Source organism: Leptinotarsa decemlineata, unplaced genomic scaffold (genome assembly GCF_025532065.1).
Source record: "Leptinotarsa decemlineata unplaced genomic scaffold, Ldec_3_MD MMD2_tig00004307_RagTag_RagTag, whole genome shotgun sequence".
In the NCBI taxonomy this organism is placed as follows: Eukaryota; Metazoa; Arthropoda; class Insecta; order Coleoptera; family Chrysomelidae; genus Leptinotarsa; species Leptinotarsa decemlineata.
In genome coordinates, this window is record NW_027412606.1 from 15,939,936 (window position 1) to 15,962,587 (window position 22,652).

General features: G+C 30.8%; 1 protein-coding gene across 1 annotated transcript; it reads right to left on the minus strand.

Moving 5' to 3' along the window:
* Positions 1-10,109: 10,109 nt before the first annotated feature.
* Positions 10,110-21,743, minus strand: dup (chromatin licensing and DNA replication factor double parked). The gene is made up of 4 exons (XM_074179072.1): positions 20,878-21,743; positions 19,607-20,117; positions 14,788-15,100; positions 10,110-10,635 (listed from the first exon to the last, which is right to left on the minus strand). Exons 1-4 carry the CDS (start codon positions 21,570-21,572, stop codon positions 10,244-10,246), a joined length of 1,911 nt encoding a protein of 636 aa, XP_074035173.1. The 5' UTR covers positions 21,573-21,743; the 3' UTR covers positions 10,110-10,243.
* Between the last annotated feature and the right edge of the window lie 909 nt (positions 21,744-22,652).

Genomic DNA, 22,652 nt, shown 5'->3' on the forward strand with positions numbered 1-22,652 from the left:
TAGTTTATTTTGTTATCATTAACATTTTTCTCGTGTATTAACTTTTGTTTGTGAATCTTCCATCTGCCATAGGCATCGCCAACTATAATTGATTTACTCCCAGGAATCACAGAATTCTTCCCTTTGTTGTTTAATGGTTCACTATCATTCACATAAGATGGCGCCACTAGACCGTTGCACATAATTTAAATTCAATTCACGCACTTTGGGCTTATGCTGTTTTTACACGCTTTATATTAGCTTCACCTGTATGTATGTTTGTTTGTAACTCTCAAGCTAGTGATCTGTATTGACAGAATTATCGGTATTATTGCTTGATCTATTATAACCTCATTGATAAATTATTGCTTGATCTGTTTGCGGGCAGATGGCGCTGTACGTAACTATCAATTATTGCTTCAGCTATTCGCCGGCAGATGCCGCTATACGTAACCTCCTTGATAGGTTGTTCAAAAGAAAATCAAAATAAGAAACATATTTTGAGAATTATAAGTGTTAGCGTAATTTTGTACTACAGATGAAATATTTAAATATATTCAATTACCCGTGATTCAGTACAGAAAAAGTTTTGAACGAAACGGAAGATACATTTTAAAATCTAATTCGATTATTTGAAAGCAAACCAGAATATGGATTTCAACAATGAAAACTTTATCGTAAATTGTACACCTAAAAAATTCAGTTACTCAAAAATTTCAAAAAATCGAAAAATTAGAATTAAGGTGCTTGACATACCATATCAAATCAAAAGATTGATTTAAAAAATAAAATTATTCACGGAAAAAATATTTTTAGTCCATTAATATTTTGAATGAAACTTCAAATCAAAACATCAAGACTGAATTGTTTTTTGAAATTATTACTGCAAATTTTCTCTTTACTGCGAGTCAAATTTTACAACTGTCCGCCCTCTCTTGGAGACTTACTGCATCTCAGTATTACTATAGAATTTGAGACCTCAAACTTTATTATGTTGTTTGAGAGGAATTTTACATTCGTGCGCCGTCTGTTGAAGATTTATAATACTAGTGACTAGAACTTAAAAAAAAGGATTTTTGACAATAAATCGCACTAAAAAAACTAAAAAACACGCTTTTAAAGAACATCGAACTAAAAAGTAAAAAATAATTTTTTAAAATTAGCTTAAAACAATAACGAACGAAAAATACTAGTATTATTGTGAAAAAAGCGTAGGCGCTTTGTGCCATATTTCTGTATATTAGGCGCCCGTCGCATTTTTCACAATAATACTAGTATTTTTCGTTCGTTATTGTTTTAAGCTTATTTAAAAAAAATATTTTTTACTTTTTAGTTCGATGTTCTTTAAAAGCGTGTTTTTTATTTTTTTTAAACCGTATTTATTATAATATGTTTCTTGTAACATCCATATCGGTGTATGAAGAATTTCACATTTTATTATTCGTATACTATGCCGAACTCGAAGCTTTCTCGAATTTAGCATTATATGAAGGGGAACCTTTATATAGCTGATTCGTTATCAAAAACAACTCATCAGTATTTTTTTACGCTGGCTGGTCTTCTTTCATTTGCCAAGCTGAGAGTATTTCCTTGGCGTTTACAAATAATGAATAGTACCAACGAAATTTCGACTTTTCATACCAGCCTTACCCACCATACTATCAAATCCCTAACATTATTTGTTCACACTATACGTGAGTTGAAATTGTTATTAATGTCAATCGGCTGCACTCGTACGGCAACCATCAGGAGTCAGAGCTAGGGAAGACGTAGCCCCTACCTTACCCATGCACTTAATGATGATTGGATTAAGAAGCGAACTCTTTCCCCATGTGCCACCACGATCCATGGATTAGATGTTTCCACATGTTACATTAAATATATGAGGTGGCAACGTTGCCCTTATTAGTCCAGCTAAAGACAAAGTGAGTCCAGCTAGTTACGCATTCATGTAGGTCTACTGAAATATTTCGGTCCAGGTATTTCCACAATTTCCTGAAAAAACAGTCCAGGCAATTCCTTATACATTGACAAATATGTATATATTCCTTGTCCCGGTATATCCGCATCGCCATATATATATATATACATATACATATATATATATATATATGTATATGTATATATATATATATATATATACATATATATATATAAATATATATATATATATATATACATATATATATATATATATATATATATATATATATATATATATATATATATCATCTCTGTATCTATTATTGTCATTATTCTCTCTATGCTATCACTGTTTCAGTCTTTTAGCCTGGAGCAAACAATAAATGAATACACGAGAATAACATACTCTACAAAAAGCTACATTGATAATATCTTCACTAACTTAAATAATTATAAAACAAAAATTGTTGAAACTCATATTTCAGATCACAATGCACAAATAATGAGCTTCACAGTCAATTTAATGAAAACAAATAACACCACCTGTCTCAGATTTTTCAACAAACAGAATAAAATTAACTTCACTAACAGACTAAAGGAACAAAATTGGGTTGAAGCATACAGTCATAGCATATCATCAGTTGACTTGCAATGGAATTCTTTCATTGGCAATTTTATAAATATCTTTAATGAATGTTCCCGTCTCAAAAAGGTGGGAGTAAAACAAGACAATAAGAAAACCATGGTAAATGATGAAATACTTAAGTATAAACATAGATTAGATATTTTACTAATTCCCTCGAGAAATGTCCCAATTTTCAAAGAGCAAAAATGAAGCAAAAATTGAATATAACAATCTTTTAATAAAAGCAAAAAAAGACTTGTATCACAAAAAAATTCAGGAGTCTGATAACAAGACAAAGTGCATGTGGAGTATATGTAAAGAATTGACAGGAAAAAACATTTCAGAATGAAAAATTAAAGGAAAACCTGAAGTAATCACAGTTGAATACAATAAATATTTATTGAACATTGTACCCCAAATGATGAAAGATATTCCTGATGTTCCTTCTTTCAATAATATTACAGAAAATGATAAGTCTCTATACTTGAAAAAAGTTACACCAAATCATATCATAGAATTAGGAAATAAAATAAAGAATAAACAAAGTAGTGGAGATGATGAAATACCTACTTCACTAATGAAAGAGAATATGGTTTACATAAAAGAAGTTCTAGCTTATATCATAAACAACTCTTTGAAATTTGGGATATTTCCTAAACAACTGAAGCTGTCTTTGGTGAAACCTATTTACAAAAAGGGTGATGTGGAAGTGATGGAAAATTACAGACCCATAAGTATACCACCAAGTTTTGCGAAAATATTTGAATTGTCATATTGTAAACAATTAATTGACTTCTTCAATGAATGCAACATGTTTAGTAAAAATAAACATGGGTATATCCAAGGAAGGTCAACAATGTCGGCCATTTTTCAGTTCACTCAAAATATATTATATTTCATGGAAAAAGGCAGTATTGGGAATGTTTTTGGACCTTTCCAAGGTTTGCATAGAAACCTGTTGATGGTTAAACTAGAGAGATATGGTGTTAGAGGGAATGCTCTGAAATGGGCTAAATCTTATCTCACTGAACGAACTCAAAGAGTGTGCATTAATAATCAAGGAAAAATGTATAAATCTGAAATATCATCATTAAATATTGGAATACCACAGGGTAGTATTATCGGTCCAATATTTTTCATAATTTTCATGAATGATATATGTGCAACCATTATTAAAGATCAGTTTATTACAAATTATGCTGATGACACAAACCTTTTATGCGGGGGGTGATAATTTTCCTGATCTTATGCAAAATGCAAGTAATCTATTTGGCGGTACCAACATTGGTTTGAAAGTAATAAATTGATTCTTAATGAATCAAAAAGTAATACGATCCTGTTTCGTCCAAGACAGCTACAGATAGAACGTCCATCAAGCATAAATATGAAAAATAGAAAGAGAGAGATAGCTCCTTGTACTAAATTCTTAGGTGTTTACATTAATGAATATTTGGGCTGGTCTGAGCAAATAACAAAATTGTGCATGAAACTAAATTCAGTTGTGTTTGCCATGAGAACTCTCAATAGATTTCTAAATTTCAGTTCAATGAAAATTATATATCATGCATACTTTGAAGCAGCTGCTAAATATGGCATCATGTTTTGGGGAAGCAGTTCTGATACGGAAAAAGTGTTTATCATTCAGAAGAGAACGTTAAAAATAATCTTAAATATGCCATATAGGGAATCATGCAGAAGTATTTTCCGATCAAACAATATATTGACCATTTATGCAATTTATATTTATGAATGTTTAATGTTCTTTTTTAAAAATAAATCTTTGTTTATTATAAATTACATCCCTCACAAATATGAAACTAGGACTAGAAATATCAATATTACAGACTCACGGTAACTGAAAATAGCCCACAATACATGTGCATTAGATTGTTCAATAAATTACCAGATAGAATAAAAGCATTGGTCAGCATCAATAAATTCAAAAGAGAAATAAAAAAGGTACTCATACATCTAGAACCTTATAATATTGCGGAGTATTTTAATCATAATTTTTAAAATTATCTTTATTTATGCATCTTATATTTCTATTTACGCAAGATTATTGTGTCTTGTAACCCTCAGTGACGTAATTTCATTATATGTTGTCATTATTATGTTTATTGTATTGTTGACATATTCTGAAATAAAGATGATTATTATTATTTCTTTGTGAATGATTATTGTAATTATCTAATATGTTGGTTTTGCTGCCCATATTTATTACCATTATTATTACTATTATTATTTAAATACCTATTATTGTTTTTCCTCCTATTGGTTTGATTATTTACATTTTTTTATTGTTATAATTATTTTCAAAATTATTATTGTTTCATGGTCTATATTCATATCTATTATTATTATCAGCCCTATTTTGTAAATTATTATAATTGATTCGCATTCTCTCTCTTACATCATAACTTCCTCTAAATTGTCATCAAAATGTTGTATTATTAAATTTACTATTTTTTTCCTTACATTTGCAATTTAAATATTGTGAAACAACTGCAAATGTGACATTAGGAACACAACTTACAGAATACATTTTCAATTTGTTTGTTTCTGCCCCTAATTTTTTTAAAGATGACAGTTTTTGTCTGTTTAAATAGTCTCAATTAAACAATTGTTTCATACCATAAAGAAAATAAACCTCCTACCTATAAACTGATTTATATTTTAACCTGAAAAAAAACAAAAACAAAAAATTGAGATAACGTAGGAACATCTGAAAATAATGTGTTCCCATAGTACAGGAGCTCATAGCCAAAATAAATAATATAAATGTATCCCAAAAAATGTGCCAAATGTGATGCTTGAGGAAACTTGTCAAGCATTGTGACCCTATGGACCCTGTGGTAGCCTGACTGCTTCAGAAACAAAGTGTCTTGCACTCAAGAAAAGAAAGCTATTTTTTCCTGTGAAACTGGTTTTTAGAAAGTTCTTGAAATGATGAGAGTCGAAAGAAGTGAAGAATTACTTGGTACAGTTGAAAAATAACCCGGTTAAAGCTGACAAATTGGATATCCTCCCAACGAACAAATTATGGATGAAGTCTGCGAGAGACAGAAAAGAGCTTCGAATGTTATTGTTCTCAATGTTAATGAATCCAAACAAAATTAACATTCAACTAAAACAGCTGACGATAAAAACACTATAAAAGGATCTGCTTGCTGATGTTCCTGTAGATACTACAAATATTAACACATATATACATTGTGCATTGCCGAGCACAAGAAGCACACACAGCGAGGAGAAACCAGCAAATCAGGAATAGCAGACCATGTTTGGACCCATCAACACAACATCGAGTGGTCCCAAGCTGAGATCTTGCACAGAGAGGAACATTGGTTCAGGAGAAAATTTAAGGAAGCCGCATACATGTTGTCCAACAACGTATTCAGCCAGGCCAGCGTAGATATACGAAACATATGGAAACCCATCATCAAACGAGAAATGACCAACTCCCGCCAAATCGGTCATCTCTCACGGAATCAGTGAAGCGGAAAATGGAAAGTAGAGAAAGTGAAAGTATTTCAACGACCTATAAAATAGTCATCTCTCGGAGGAATCAGTCCAGTCATCACCCGAAGACGATTGTAGATACCAACAATCGAAACGTCGTGAACTAACGTGACTTGGAATCTCTACACTTTTTTATTTTTATTATTTTCTTTTTGCATTCCTTTAATTTTTATTCATTCAATTATTATATTTTTACTTGTAGGTTATTTTACTATCATTTCATTTCAGGTTATTGTTGCTTAATATAATTGTTATTTTCAACTATTCTTTTTTAATTATTCTTTTTTACTTATTTCAGGGATTTCAAATCATTTTATATAATAGACAATGGAAGTCCGAACTAGTGAAATTTACATATATACTAGGTAATTTGATCAAAGTAATAACAGACCCATCAAGTCAATTTAGTAGTCTTAAGGAATAAGAAATTTTTGATCAAAATAACACATAGAGATAGATTTATTTTTTCAATGTTAAAAGAAAGTTAGAACAATACAAGAATAGTGGCCAAAATAAAATGATTAGGTATATAAATAATATCCCCACAATTGTTGATGCTATAAAAAAAACTGAGTAAAAGTCCTAATATAGTATACAAGGCTGACATCATTCACATGAATGCTGAATGTTTTCTAACCCATAAAGATCAAATAATTAGCGAAATATTTTGTTATCAAAAACAAACAAAATCAGGTTCCTTGGTACAACAATGAAATAAAATCAATTTCTAAACAAAGAGGCAATTTGTAGAAAAAATTCAGAAAAATGACCAGTGCCAAGAGGATTTGCGGAAAGAATATAAATCAAAACGAAATGACTTGTTAATTTATTGAAAATAAAAAAATCGCAATACTTTGAAATTAAAACTGACTTGAATAAAAATGACCCTAAAGAAATGTGGAAATATAATAAAAAATTAACAAAAGGTGAGAAGCAACATATGAATTCCAAGTGCAATAACTTTAGCACTGTTGGCACTATATCCAGGGTGAAAACTGAGCTGTTGTTTCATCTTAATGAAACAATAACTTGAATGAACCAAGTATTACAAAAATATGAAATGTATCGAGGAATTAATAAACTAAAATTTAATAAAAAAAAACCAAGGCAATCATTTTCAATAATGAACATTCATTAAAGTATGTGGACTATAAGTCCCTAAAACTTAGCATTGATCATGACATGATTGAATGGGTAACTGAATTCAAATACTTAGGTTTCATAATAGATGAGTCACTAACACTGAACGCTCATAGCGATTACATTTGCAAAAAAAAATTCGAAAAAACTTTTTTTTTTTTTGGATATCATCTCAAGTGTCCTTATTTTCAAATATATGTAGAAACATTATACAGCATCTTCTATATTTCTTGAACAAAAACAACAAACAAAAGTTACAAAAATTACAAAATCTAGGAGTGCGAATAGTCTTAATGATGTAATAGAAATTATGCTAAGTACTCTGAATTGGTATAGTGTAAAGCAAAGATGTTCATTTATAAAATCACAATGAATTTATTACCAAGTTACTTAGATTCTTTTATTACTTATAATAACTAAATTCATTTTCATGATACAAGAATTAATAATGAATTTAAGACATTAAATCAATATGTAACAAAAGTGAAGAACTGGATGTTTTGTTGGACAGTTTAAAATACCCCAACCTCTGGAAATGAAATGAAAGAAATTCTCTCTAGCATAAAAAATAAAAACTCTTTAAGATGGGATGATCTCTCACTTAAAATTTTTTTAGTCTGCCAAACACTGTATTAGATATCTTAACATAAATGGTATTTTACCAGTTTGCCTAAAAACTGCTAAAGTTATCCCATTATTTAAAGGAGGCGATTCCAATATACCCGCGAACTTCATGCCTATTTCTTTTCTGCCAGCTCTATCTATATTCGTGGAAAAGTTAATGAAAAACAGAATCCTAAATTTTTTTTACAAAAATCATATTCTTCATTCCAATCAATATGGCTTTCAAGCCTCTAAAAGCACAAATGATGCAATGTTTGCTTTTTTAGAAAAACTTTACCTTCGACTGAATGTTGATGAGGCTGCAGTGGCAGTATTTTGTGATTTGACAAAAGCAATCGACTGTGTTGATCACAAAATATTGCTTCAAAAACTTGAAATCTAAGGAGTTAGAGGAAACTGTGCTGTTTTTATTATATATAAATGATCTGGCATATATATATATATATATATATATATCGATTGAAGGCAAATTCACAAGTTTTGCTGACGACACGTCTATAGTTTGGCATGGAAGAAGCACTGATGCACTAAAAATTAGGGTATAGCATGATATAGGCAAAGTTAAACAATGGTGTGATGCCAATGTATTATCTTTCAATAAATCAAAGACTAATATAATGTCCTATAAATGTAACCTGGAGCATATAATTCTTGAAGAACACATCATTGATCATAAACTAGAGAACAAATTTTTAGGCCTCAACATAGACAACAAATTAAAATTTGGAACGCATATTAGTATACTATGCAAAAAATTATCCTCAAGTTGTTATGTGATAAGGTCTATCTCTAACTCTTTCGACTATCACTCTGCTAGAAGAGCATACTTTGCACTTTTCGAATCCCACTTGCAGTACGCAGTTTGTTTCTTGGGGAGCAGCTATCAAAACTTAATGAGTCAAGTTCTCACAATTCAAACAAGAGCAGTGAGATTCATTACCAGAGCTAGAGTCCAAGAGTCCTGTAAGCCCCTTTTTTTAACTCATCACATTTTAACAATCTACTGCCTCTTTATTTTAGAAACAGTCTGCCTAATGCACAAAAAGCACAAAGATAACATCTCGAACTCAACTCAAAGTTATGCCACCCGCCTCACATTCAATATTCCTCTTCCTATACCGTCAACAGCACAAATCAAAAATTTGATTCTTTATAATAGGAAAAAATATTTCAATCATCTCCCCCTTTCAATCAAAAAGTTAACATGTTACAAACAGTGTCGAAAAAGAGAAAAAAAAGTCTGTTAGATAAAGCTTATTATAGTATTGAGGAATTTCTTTTGGATGACTTCACAACTTATAATTGCAACTTATAAATTTTTTTATCACAGACTTTTACTCATAGACTTTTTGAAGTGGGCTTGAGCCAAATTAATATCTTGTTTCAATTCTTGGCCTATATTTTAATGTTTCTGATTAAATCTGTTTTTCCGTTAACCAGCTGTCGCACCCCTACGAACGACAACCCTCAGAAGTCGAAACTTGTGCGAGCTAAGAATTAACGAGGTCTTACCTTTTAACGTGTGATTCCTAACACGTTTCAGTTCTTAAGCTTGCTTTGTCAACATATAAAATTTTTATCACAGACTTTTACCATAAACTTTTTGAAGTGAGCTTGAGCCATATTAATATCTTGTTTCAAATTCTTGACCTTTATGTTAATGTTTCAGATTGTTTTAGTTCTTAAGCCTGCTTTGTCAACAAAACCTAAGCTTTTATGACGGTAAAGCATTTCTGATTCTGAAATGCTCAGTCACTATTGTTAGTTTCAAAAATCAGCTAAAAAAACATATAAGGTCACTGAATATTTGATTTATTTTTCTTTCAACTTTCTTTTGTTTTTAGCTTTTGAAATACTTTTAAATTAATACTCACTCATTTTTAAGAATGTTTTTTCAACAGATTGATATAAAAATTGTTTTTAATCTCTTTTTATTTTATTAGTAGATACTATAATAATTGGTGTATTTACATATTTCATAATATTGACAATTTTTACACATTTATCATAATTATTAAGATTTGCATGTATATTAGGGATTCATATTTCAAGTAAAGATATATAATAAAGATATAAAGTTGAAAATCTTAGCGACTGGAGAAATGTACAGTCAATATTGACTATTAAACCCAAAATCAAATAGAAACTTTCATTTCTATTGATAGTCAAGCAAACCTTATCCGTTTCACATTCACAGAGAGAAAAGAAATTTTAGAAAGCCAATAAATCCCTAATCGACTAGAATCGGGTTCAATGAGTTTTTTGCTGACCAAACCCAAGTTAAATATAAACAAAGTTCCATTATTCATTTAATTGACTGGACTGATTGGATTACAAAAATAAATCGATACAAAAAAAGTCAAGTCATATAAATACATAAATAATATTCAAAGTTTGTCCAAGTTTATAAATAGTTCCAAGAAATACTAATCAAAAATGGCTTTTTTGCTTAACTATATTTTCCAGTTTATCAATTACCATGCTAACATCCGCATTTTTAGCAAGTTTCAGATATACTCTGTTTCTTATATCATGAAATACCAACCAAGTCGGCACTTCTTTGGATATCACTTTGAGATGCTCCTCCATCTCAACTTTGGTCAAATTTCCTCGATAAGAGTTGCCTAATTTATCCACAACTATGTCCAGGGGTAACACACTCTTTTTCTCAGAAACAAAAAGGTTTCGCGTGAGTCGAGCAAGCTCGGGAAGTCTGGAATAAACTTGCACTTCTTTTTCTTGATCCACCGAGCGAGTCATAGAAAGAAGGGCCTTTGCTGCTTGTCGCTGTCTCACTTTTTCGAGTAATGCATTAGGAATTCCTGAAACAAACAGTGTTTCCTATTATGTACTTTCGATGTGACTCATTCTTGAGAAGATTTATTTATATATTACTTAATACTACAAATACAACACAATTCATCTGGCACAATGAGAATGAAAGCTAATTTTTCTGCGCTATACTCAGATTAACCAAATACTGAGTGAAATTATTTTCATAAAACGACATAAAAATTGCATATAAGCAATATATAAAGGATTCTGAAAAGTTTATCATGGCAGATCCTTCGAAGTTCTGGTCTTTCATAGAGAAGAAAAGAGGCAAGTCTCGGATTCCCGGAATTCTTCACTTCAATAATGTTTAATACAATGATCCCAAAAAAAATATTGTTAATGGCTTTGCGATATTCTTTTGCAGCGTCTAGGGAGCCTCTGATACACAAATGATATTAATGAAACAGTAACTTCCAACAGACCTATAATTAATATCAATTCTTTGAATGAGAGTGAAGTGGAAGAACAAGTCATCAGTGATATTCTCGCTGAATGAATTGAGTTTCGCCATTTATTTTCAATATTTAATTTCTAGGTAAAAATGATGAGAAATGTGTACATTTTTTATTGAAAATAATAAAGATCATTATTATTATTGAAAAAGTTGAAGGATAGATTTACCTATGGCTACGAGAGAATCCCAAGCTTCTTAGTCGAAGACTGTACTCATATCCTAGCCAAACCACTCCAAATCATCATTAATTCAGCATTAAAAACAAACATACTCTCACAGTCATTTTCATTTTCAAAACATGTGAGATAAATGACATGAAAAACTTTCAACCCATCACTTTGCTGTGTAAATTTGTGAAGATATGTATCTATAATATAATATTTATGATTAACGGAAAAACAGAAACAGAACAGATATAAGAATGTCTCCCAAAGTACAAATATAATAATTCCTAAACAACATAGCATTATCGCAAAAAATCTACTGTAACTAATCTAATAACATTTACACGTAAAATAATTTGTGTTTTAGAAAATCATCTTCAGATAGACACAAACTCAATGAAATTGGTTTTGATTCAAATCTGCTGAAACTATTTTATTCCTATCTCACGAAGGAGACAAATCTGATGAATACTGTGCTACCAGTGGGGCTCTACACAGAAGCCACCTAGCTCCCTTTCTATTCTCCCTACACATCAACGACATAGGATTAAATGTAGATAGTGATATTATATAATTTACTGATGATCTGAAGGTTTCTTATGTCATAGAGTCACCTAACGACAATGAAATACTACAATAAGGTGTTCCTCTGGTGTTCTTCAAACAATCTTCCACTCAATTTAAGTGAATGTAAATATACCACCTTTTGTAAAAAACATACCAGTATTGATCACAATTATTTGATAAATGATTATTTACTGGTAAAAACAGACAGCTGCAAAGACAGGACTATTCTTTGATACCAAACTCTCATTCGCACTTCACATAGAGAAATACGTAACTGCTGTGAAAAGAATGTTAGGGCTCATATTCAGAAATTGTAAATATTTCAAAAACATGAAAAGTTTTATTACTCTCTTCAACTCATTTAGTCACCTATATATACTCTACACATTCAATCGCTTGAATCTGGCCAACGACGACAGTTTATTAAATATGTTTAATGTTAATATTAATATGTTTATTAAATATGTCAAACTAAATAATGTCTAAACCAGAAGGAAAAGATAATAATATATTGTTAAAGCGTTTCAATTTTCTATATCTTGAAGACAGTGAAACGTATTATTCCTGGGTATTCATATACAAACTGGACAACAATCTTGTCACCTCACTAAAACTACTGTCTCAACTAGAGTGTCATGTTCCAAGAATCAGTGATAGAACTGAACAATGTTTTTACCTACCAACACCGAGAACCAATATGTTATTCAAATCTCCCTTATTGACAATGTGCTACAATTTTAATTGAGTGTGTCAGAAAGTAGACATTTATTCAACACCATTGAATATTTTCAAAAAAGAGATAAAATTATGTTTGCGAAGCTACAAATACTTATTTGAGATATGTTTTTTGTTCAATGAAGGTATTGTTACGATATATGTATTTTTTATATTCAACACTTTTATTCCAAAACTGTATATTATGTTTTCAAATCAACAAACACTTGACATTTGTTATTTTTTTCATTTTTTTTCCATGAATGTATTATATATATATATATATATATATATATATATATATATATATATATATATATATATATATATATATATATATATATATATATATATATATATATACATATATATGTATATATTTTTCGATTGATGCAACTAATTTTCCTTTATTTTGAGTATTTCAATATTAAATTCTACAAAAGGATTTGAAGCTTTATATCTTCTATTAATTATCTGCGAGCGCTTTCGACAGTTGGTAGTACTGTCATCTTCTAGGAAGATATAAAGCTTCAAATCCTTTTTGTAGAATTTAATATTGAAATATATATATATATATATTTTTCATTTTAATGCGGTTGACCTTTTCCTGGCATCTGAAAGCAGCAATTGCATGTGTACAGTTTCCTCAAAGTAAAATGCTATAAGAGAGTACAGAAAGGAACATGAAAAATTAAATATTCTCACAACACCTTGATTCATTACTTATTTCAAGAAAAGAACACTAGATAATTTGCGGACGACATGTTCTACATATTGGTCCAACATAATTTGTCATCAATTATAAAACCCAGAAATGAAACGTTTTTCCCCTCTTGATAATTGTATTTGTAGAGACAATCAAATTGTATATCCTACTACTGTATCTCAACATGCTTTGGAAAACGGACACAGAATATTTAAAATGGGTGGTACAGGTACATGACAAGCATTTGGAGCCCTTTGAAAGTTTAAAAAACCAAATGGTAAAGAGATCTATGAACAGCGATGAAAGTCCCATTCCAAACAGCCCGTTGTTTACTCTCTTACTCAATAAGTAAGAGTATAACTAGAAACTAGGTAAATATTAGGTATAGAATCGGTAGTAAGTAACATATAAATAGGGAATCAAGGTAATCTTACAAACTAACACAAAGCGAGAAATTCATTTAATGAATTTCATTAGATGACCCTCATTACTTGAGGTAAAGATATATAAACAAACCTGACTTGGAAATTCAGTTTTTCGGAAGATAGTGTTTTTGTTCTGGTGTGGGGAAAAGTGTTTGCTCCACATCCATATATTGAACATACATTGAAAATTGGCTTCTGGGTGCTTTTCTGTCAAGCTAGATGAAAAATCTGTTTATTGTACCTTGATACAGTCCCATTTATTATTTACGATAGATATTCAGTTCTGAGGGGTTGCAAACAACAGTTTTACGCAAAGCAAATTGGTCCTACAAAAACGTGCCATCAAATATATTACCAAAGCCAAAACATTAGGTTCTTGTAGACAATTCTTTGCTTCACAAAATTGGATGAGTGTTATGGCCATTTTCATTGTGTCATGTTAAGAAGGCTGTTCAATTTTTATTTTATGAAAAACCTTAAAATTGTCTGGAGCAGTGCCTTAATGGTGATTCTCATTAATATAGTATGATTTTCACTATAAAGAGTTTTACTGCGATACGTATTTTGCTATACAATAGCTTTCTCAAGTGTAAAATAGTAAGTTACTTCTAAATTACAACTATTTTATACTCTAAGGTACACCTTTGTTGTGCACGAAATTTTAAATATTTGAAGTGGGTTGGCCTAAGAAGGTTCAGGCTCTTTTATCTCTTCATATTAGGTAAACTTCCTTCAAAGCTTGGCTGTATAACTTTTTTGGTAATAGAGAATGTATTAAACTGCTGTCGTAATCATTGTTGACAGCTATGTGTTTTATTACGTTCAGTTCTTTATTGAAATTCCCATCTAACATTTTTTTTTATTTCTACTTTTATTAAAAGTGATAGTTCACCCTGTTAGATATAATTAGGCAAAGCATAGGCTTAAAGAATTAGTATGAATCATCTCTTGATGAAGTGAAGATACTTAGTGAAACGCATGTTGAGAATAGTTTTACAGTTCTTGAATGTAAAGCAGAATTTTCGTGGGCTTTTAAACCCTTGATTTAATAAAATAACATAATGAAAACCTTAAGTTCAGATTTTTCTAAACCATTAAAATTAATATACCTTTCAAAGCAGAAGAAGATGTCACTCTCGGTTCCTCTAACTGTTTCCCATCTTCATTTTTGTCTTTTAAGTTTTTCAGCTTTTGTAAGGCTTGTTCCACCCTTATGTTACAATTGAACATTTGTCTAGCTTTCTCCAACACATCTTTCCCAGTTAGCAATACCTCTTCCTTAGGTGGTTCAGGTAGTGGTGAGGTTTCTATATCAGGCAGTTTTTCAATATCGAATTCAGGATGCCAGCGTGTGATTTTTTCTTTGTCGATTACCATTGGTGGTATAAGGGTAAACAGAAATTCTTGATGATATGATTTTACCTAATAACAAAATGAGGAGTTACATATAATGACACAAGGAAAAGCATTCTACGATTCCAAAAAAATTACTAGGGGTAAATTATACAAATATAACAATTGTAAAAAAATTAAGTTATATGAACCAAGCTATTAATGCATTTCAAGTAGATATGGACAACATTTCTAAATTTATATTTTCCAAACAAAGTGTTCTAATACTTTTACACAATAACATTTCTTAATGTCACTATTTTCCGGGTTTGAAGACTGTGGATTTATGGAATTTCTTCCTGACGTTTCGCTGGCGCGAGTAGCTAGATTCCTCAGAGGTTTATACATTCTGAGTTAATATATCTATTGACTGGATATTACAGCTGCGTAACACGTATTTATATTGACTCCTAAGGTAGTTTAGTGTGCTAATACCTGTATCTGGCTTAGGTAAATTACATAGAATGTGTTTATATTGATTCAGGTAGTCTGGATTTGGGGAATTGTGAATAACTTTCGTTAACCCTTTTCTACCTGCAGACATGATGTTTACTATTCTTGAACTTATTAGAGATTCCATATTCGATTGAGGTTCACAGCTTCTTCTTTTCTATTGAAACCGTAACTCGTGTTTTACTATATAATAGCTTTCTCAAGCGTTTTTATACTGTTTTGTAAACTGCAAAAGTCTCACAATGAAGTGTTACTTGAATACGTTATGGATTTTCATCAAGTATCGGCCAATTCCATCACATATCCTGTATAAAAATTCTATGATCATATTCTGACAGTCCAATGAAAGATGCAATAGCAAATTGTGAAGAGATTTTCAATATTTCTGCAAATGAAGAAGCTACAGCCAAAATTCAATTTGAAAATGTTTGGCTTTTTCGTTATATGTCCAGAACCAAAAATGCTAGAGTCGATTTTTGAGTATCCAATTGCACTCAGAGATATGAAACTTTGCATAGTTTAATCAACTTTTATCTCTCACTGTTTACAAGATCCATATGCATAGACTCGAATTTAAAGAGCTCTATTTGAAAAAACGGAGTTTTGAAAAATGTATGAGGTCTCTGTTAGGAGATCTCAAAATTATCAAAATACTCAAAGGATAAAAAAATCAATGTTATCCATGAAAGCTGGAAAATGAACAATGCCATTATAGAACTGAATGAAACAAGAACATCTCCAAATATGGAGAAAATGGTACTGATGCAAAAGGTAAATATTACTTCAACTGATATTACACCAGTCGTTCTCTGATTTTCTGAAAACTGTCAAATTTTTACAATCATACTGTGAATGAAAGGCCTTGCTACTTACTTCTATAAAAAATATCACTAAAAATGCCTTTGAGTTATAAAATACAAGATACAGTGTTTCAACAGTATGGTCTCTACTTTGTTACGTTTCTAATCATCTGTTGATGACTGCATCTATGATGGATTTATTTCTGATGAAACCAAATTGATGTTCATAAAGAATTCTATGATTATTCAGAAACCTATTGAGAATTCTCTCACGATAATTTCAGTGATTTTTTTCCAAAAGAAATATATTCGAAATGAGTTTATGATTATCAGGAGATATTTAATCTCTTTCTTGAAATGTACTATGACGATGTAACAATAAATCTTCGATTCAACGTTTTGAGTCAATACGGTCACCATTAATTTTTTTTTCAAATGCGGATGTGTCAACACCACAGCATTCGTATTAGTACGAAAAAAAATTATAATTCTCAATCCTGGAAGTAACGAAAATATTAGTTTTTGGTCAAAATACGATTGTTGTATAATTTGGTAAAATTGATAGCATCTTGCTTCATTTACCATTTTGAAACTCATAGGCTTTGTTCGGTTTCTATAGCAGGAAACATAAACGAGTCTTTGATATATGTTGAGCTGACACGTTTATGCACTAGGTTACATATTAAAGATGTATTCAAATGACAGAAGGACTGGTATGCTATTTATTTGTGCAAAATCAAATAGAAATTTTTATTTGGCAAGAAGTATGTAAGCAAAAAAAAATAAGTAAAACGTTACAGAAATTAAAAATAATATTAACCTCCTGTAAAAGTATCCTCTAAATATCCCTCATGACCGTAGTAACATTTATCCAGTAATAAGTTTTCAACTTTCTTACTGAATATTGTTTCAGAATTCAACCTTTTTATAGAAAGTGGCACTTGCTATTTTCAATAGCAAGAAGTTACTTAAACACCCTCCCATTAATTTAAGGCGAATATATAATGAAAAGAAATTCAGAAAGAAAGTAAAAGAATTCCTTTTGGGAGGCCCTATTATAGTGTGGACAAATTCTACCAATACTCTGTCGAGTAATTGGCATGTAAACAAGTTATTGAAATCAACACGAAATAGCTATCAATGTTCATAACGTAGCATTATATATTTACATTTACTCATTCATATATTCATGTACTTATATTTGTATCTGTTCAGCTGTGCTTAATATTGTTCTGTCCATATACTCTGCTCTTGTCTCTAACCATTATTTTATAGTTTATATTTGTTAATTTTACCTCCCATATACACATTTCACTTTATTAAACTTTGCCAATAAAATGTTCAGATCTTACGTAATAAAGCTAATTTTGATTTTATTTTGGACATTTCATTATATATATTGTGGGTGCAGTCAATAAGAGTTCTCTTTTAAAAATTGGTCTACAAATTTCTTGGTACCCCAGATTGAATATTAATCTTATCAGTCGTTTCTGAGAGAAGAAAACTCTAGAAAATTCCTTAGGGTCATTAATTATAAAAATAATTTGTTTTAAAGTGACTATAGACATATACAATACCAGCTGAATTTTTTTTTCATCATATTGTCTAAAGTTTTTTTTTTTAGACAAAACACAAGCACTGCAGAAAAATCCTTAAGGCCGCCTCAGAACGGTGCCTGTGCGAAAGTAGCGATTCACATGGGATTTAAATTGCTGGAGAATAAATCCATTTGGAAAAACGTTTCCAGGAAGTTTATTCCACGTTAACGCAGTTCTCAAGATGAAAGAGTTCTTAAACAGTGAAGTTCTAGGTGTACTGAGTTGAACCTCAAAACGATGAGCAGCCACAATCTGTCGATTATATCTGATATGCATCGCTCTTGGTGGAATCAAATGTGCCAAGTCACTTTTAAAAGTGACCGCTGAAATTTCTGAGAGATTGAAATTATTTTGAATAACAATATTTTTGGCAAAAGTGCATTGTAGAATGGTAGAATTAAGTTCTGTTCAAAATGAACTGAAACGTTTAGACAATTAGAAACAAATTTGAGAGATTGTGGTGCATTTGACAGAAATAAAACTAGAAAATGTGTTGTTACTGGAAGTGTAAGGCATCAAATGAATGTTTTGGGTAAGCAAATATAACCTCATAAAGATTAACAAAGTGAAAAAAAAATTCCTTTCAATTTACGAATGGTTCATTTCAAAAATATTTCTAATCAAGATTGTTTTTTATGAGAAATTGCCCAAGAACTAGTGATTTCTGTAAGTCTACCAGAAATATTTAAAAAAGTAACAAATACAAATGCTACAGGATAGGCAAAGTTCATCACCTTAAGGAAAGGGATTACGGAAGGAGATTTGGGAAGTGGTTAAGATGTAGAAACAGAGAAGTTGGAAATATTTTTAAAAAAATTATATGAATGGTGGAATAATAGAAATTAACATTTAAATAGAGAAACCTATTTCCAAGAAGTGTTCGGAATAAATTTTTGGTTGAAAACTGTGGGAACAAACATACTATAATTTATTCCAAAATAGTAGGCATTAAATTTTCAGAAATAACTGTGAAGTTTTTGCCTTAATCTGTCTCTTGCAGTGGCGTACGTAAATTATACTAATATTCCTAATAATTTAAGCCTACTATTATGGAATTTTAGTATAGGTTTTTTTTTACAATGAACATTTGAATGATGAAATGTATCTACATTTTTTATCCAATGAATTTCCACTGAACATCCGCTGTGAAATACAATATTTTCAACAAGATGTTGCTCCTCCCTATAATGCAATAGTAAGGGAAAATATTAAGCCTGATAGAATTGAATATACCACTGAATTGTGATTTTATCACTTTATCAATATTTGTAATAAAAGAGACTGGTCTGTATTGGAAAAAATGGTAGATGGAGGTCGTGTTGGCAGGAAAGGTTAAATCAAAGATTCATTGTCACATGATTATAGTACACTTTGAATACAATGACACTATCCCTTTCCATTTTCTATATTTTCTAAAATAACAATTCTATTCATTAAAAACCAAAAACAGATTTTTAGTTTTTCTGGTATAACTCGAGAAGGGCCGAAGTTTCTGTAAATTTTCTTTGACTACTGTACTGTTCCCTATCATAGTTACCTTTTGTCCCATTTATTTGTCTTCATATCTGTTACGGTTTAAAATATAGCAGTGATAGAAGAAACAGCTTGTATATGATATTCTGAAGTCCGGGTGGAACTAAATTTGAGAATATTGGATGGTAACTGTATAGAATTACTAAACTCACCCTATCCAAAAGTATACTGAATAATTTGCGCCTCCTTTGTAACAAAACTTCAGAATTCATTGTGTCAGCAGCACCGACCTTAGGGGTCAATACTAACTCCCATCTTTCCTGTTTCACTCCAGCTCCATACACTTTCAGTTTCTCCACAGTGAATTCAAAAGAGTCTGGGTATATTTTCTTAATCTGGGCCATGTGTTTCTCTGTCAAATTCCTCTTCAACATTTCCTCTACAGCCTGCTTCAACTTTCTGAATGTTATGGTCTCCTTTCTATTGAACAAAATCTGACAAACAATGTCAATACATCTAAATATTTCGGCCAAATATCTGTATTTGTAAGGTAATGTCAAAGCAGGTTTTGATGTTTCAAGTAACAACCGTTTTGAGGGGCTTTCTGAAAGTGCAGATACAGCATTCTTTGTGGGGCTCAACAGGTGAATTAGATTTCTTCGAACAGTACTGTCTTTCTTTGGACTCAGGTAAGCTTTTTCTGGAGAAAATACTTTTTGGGGGCTGAAAACGAAATGTTATAATAGGCAAGAAAATAATAACTGGAGAAACTACTGAACTATGAATTTAGTAGCAAATAGTTACATACGGTAACAATATAGGTAAACAAAAAATCATCAAGGTAAAAAACAAAGAAACAAAATTCTTCAAAACAATGAATTCAAAAATTAAATTTATGATGGTTACTTTCTATCCATTTAACTCGGCTGAGTTTTGTGGCACTTATTAATTCATTCATCATTCTAGATCTTCAACTTGAACAACTTTTCTAAAAAAATATTTCTGCTTTTGACTCTATATTAGGTTCACTTAGATTTTTGATTTTCTGAATTTTCGATTGCTCCTGTATTTTAAAAAATTGATTTGCACATGGCATATGCTACAGTTCAATTAAGTAAGCTTTACTGATACAGTGTGTAATCTATGAATCAAACATGTGTCCTTTCACGTTAATGATTATATTACCATACTATTACATTCACTCTTCTGCAAATACTTTTCCAAATTTCCACTCAAAATAAATATTTTATTACAAGTGTTAATTTACACCTATTTAATGTGCAAAAGTATGATGGACAAAATTAAAATACAAACAAATCACCGGTAAAAATTTGTTTACCTTCACTGCTTGTTTTGTTTTATAAATAATGATTGAAAATATTGAACATTGTTGAGTAACCTTTAAAAAATGATTGATAGACACATTTGTGTACAAAATAATGAAAATGGAAATGTTTTATTTGGGTCATTTGGAAATTCTTACCTAGTTTCCACTTCTAGTTCAATTGTTTTGAAGTTTTTCAACTTTGGGGACTCTGAAATGAGAGACGTCTTTTTCTCTATCTCCTTCAATTTTTCTGCATTTTCCTGAAATCTATTCATAGACGCTTTCAGTTCAGCTAAGCGAGAGCTCCTTGTCAATTTCTTCCTGATTTCTTTCAGAGATGGCCCCTCCGGTTTTTCCTTTACATTGTCCAATGCATTAGATATTTTTGTAGGAGTAGTAGGTGGAGTAAGATGTGTAACAACTGCTTTTGTAGTTTCAGAAAATTCAGCCCTAGGATTGATTTGGGTTTCAGTGATTATTTTATCCTCTTTTTTCATATTGGTGATCAACTGTTGGATGTCTTTATAGTTCGACATATTTTTGATGGCTTTAGTTTTTGTTACTTTTCTGGTAGAGGTTTTTGACTTCTGATTATTTTTAGTCATAATATTGTTACTCATAACAATCTTTTTCTCTTTTTCTTGAAATTTATTAGTCGAATTAAGCAAAAGGACATCTTTCGAAACCGTTTCTGAGATCAAGTCATTAACATCTTTCAAGACGTCTTCTTTTACTCTAATAGAATCACAGGAATCAAGCACTAACACCTTTCTAGCACGATTTATTTTTAAATCTTCAGTAGCTGACCTCTTTCTTGTATTAAAGAAACAAGCTACTGATGGCTGGGCCATGTTTATAAAATATGCACTAAAATGTAAACAAGTTTAAAGGGTTTAAATGTCGAACTGAAATTATGCAACAACAACCGTGTACACCTACGTGCTACTGTCAACTAATCATCCAAATATGGACATACACAGAACAGTTAAATTGAACAATCTGTATTTCCCTCCAAATTCGATTATGAGAGTTTACGCATGTTTGTGTGGTTAAGATCTTCTTCTTCTTTTAAAATTGACTGCCTTGTCAGAGAGGAGAGAATTTACAGAGCAGTTTAGACAAGATAACATAGTGGTCAACAAAGATAGAATCTCACACCGAGTTAAATGTTCGCCCCAAAACAAATTTTGTTGTATGTCACCCATTTCTACATTGGTAAAACCTATTCACACGTAGTATATGACTGTCATGTATTAAACTGTTACTAATGAAAGATAGAGATACACGATTTGTGTCCCTTTCACGGCGGAAAGAAATTATAGTGAGATATGTTAGACAAGTAAGTGTAGTTGGCGATACGGATAGACTCATTAATGTGAAGTTATCCACGGTTTTTTCGCCACGCTTTTATCAAGAAAATTGAAATAGAATTTTCGGGGGTCATCGTCAAGTCTTCTGAACTTTTCTGGATATTCATCAAGCTTTTTCTCAGTTGATAATGGATGACCATTTTCTCAGTAAAATGAATATAGAACCTACTTCCATCTTCAACTCAATTTGGAATGCTGTCGGGAAAAACCAATTTCTCGCCACGCCATGTATGATAATTGACAAGCTTTTCACTGAAATATTATAAATTACTAACAGTAAAATACGTGGTCTCAAATGAATTTGGAGTGCCGTGGGGAATATTGAAAAAATAGAATGTGTCATTTTTGACACATTTTGGCGAGTATCTCAATTAATATAGGATAATTGTTGACGTTTTTTCTTCAGAATGTTTTGAATTGGATATGGAACCTATTTTCATCTTCAAATAAATTTGGAGTGTTGTCGGCAAAAAGCACTCTGTCGCCAAGCTTTTACAAAATCCCATATCTTGGTCAATACTATGATCGTTGATATCTTTTTTTTAAATATCATAAATAACC

What these genes read in the sequence shown, in the direction of transcription:
- dup (XM_074179072.1), bottom strand. Translation starts at nt 21,572, where the DNA reads ATGGCCCAGCCATCAGTAGCTTGTTTCTTTAATACAAGAAAGAGGTCA. An exon ending in TCAGTATACTTTTGGATAGG is followed by an intron (nt 15,101 to 19,606) that starts GTGAGTTTAGTA and finishes TTTTGTTATTAG; the next exon opens with GTAAAATCATATCATCAAGA. An exon ending in ATCTTCTTCTGCTTTGAAAG is followed by an intron (nt 10,636 to 14,787) that starts GTATATTAATTT and finishes TGTTTGTTTCAG; the next exon opens with GAATTCCTAATGCATTACTC.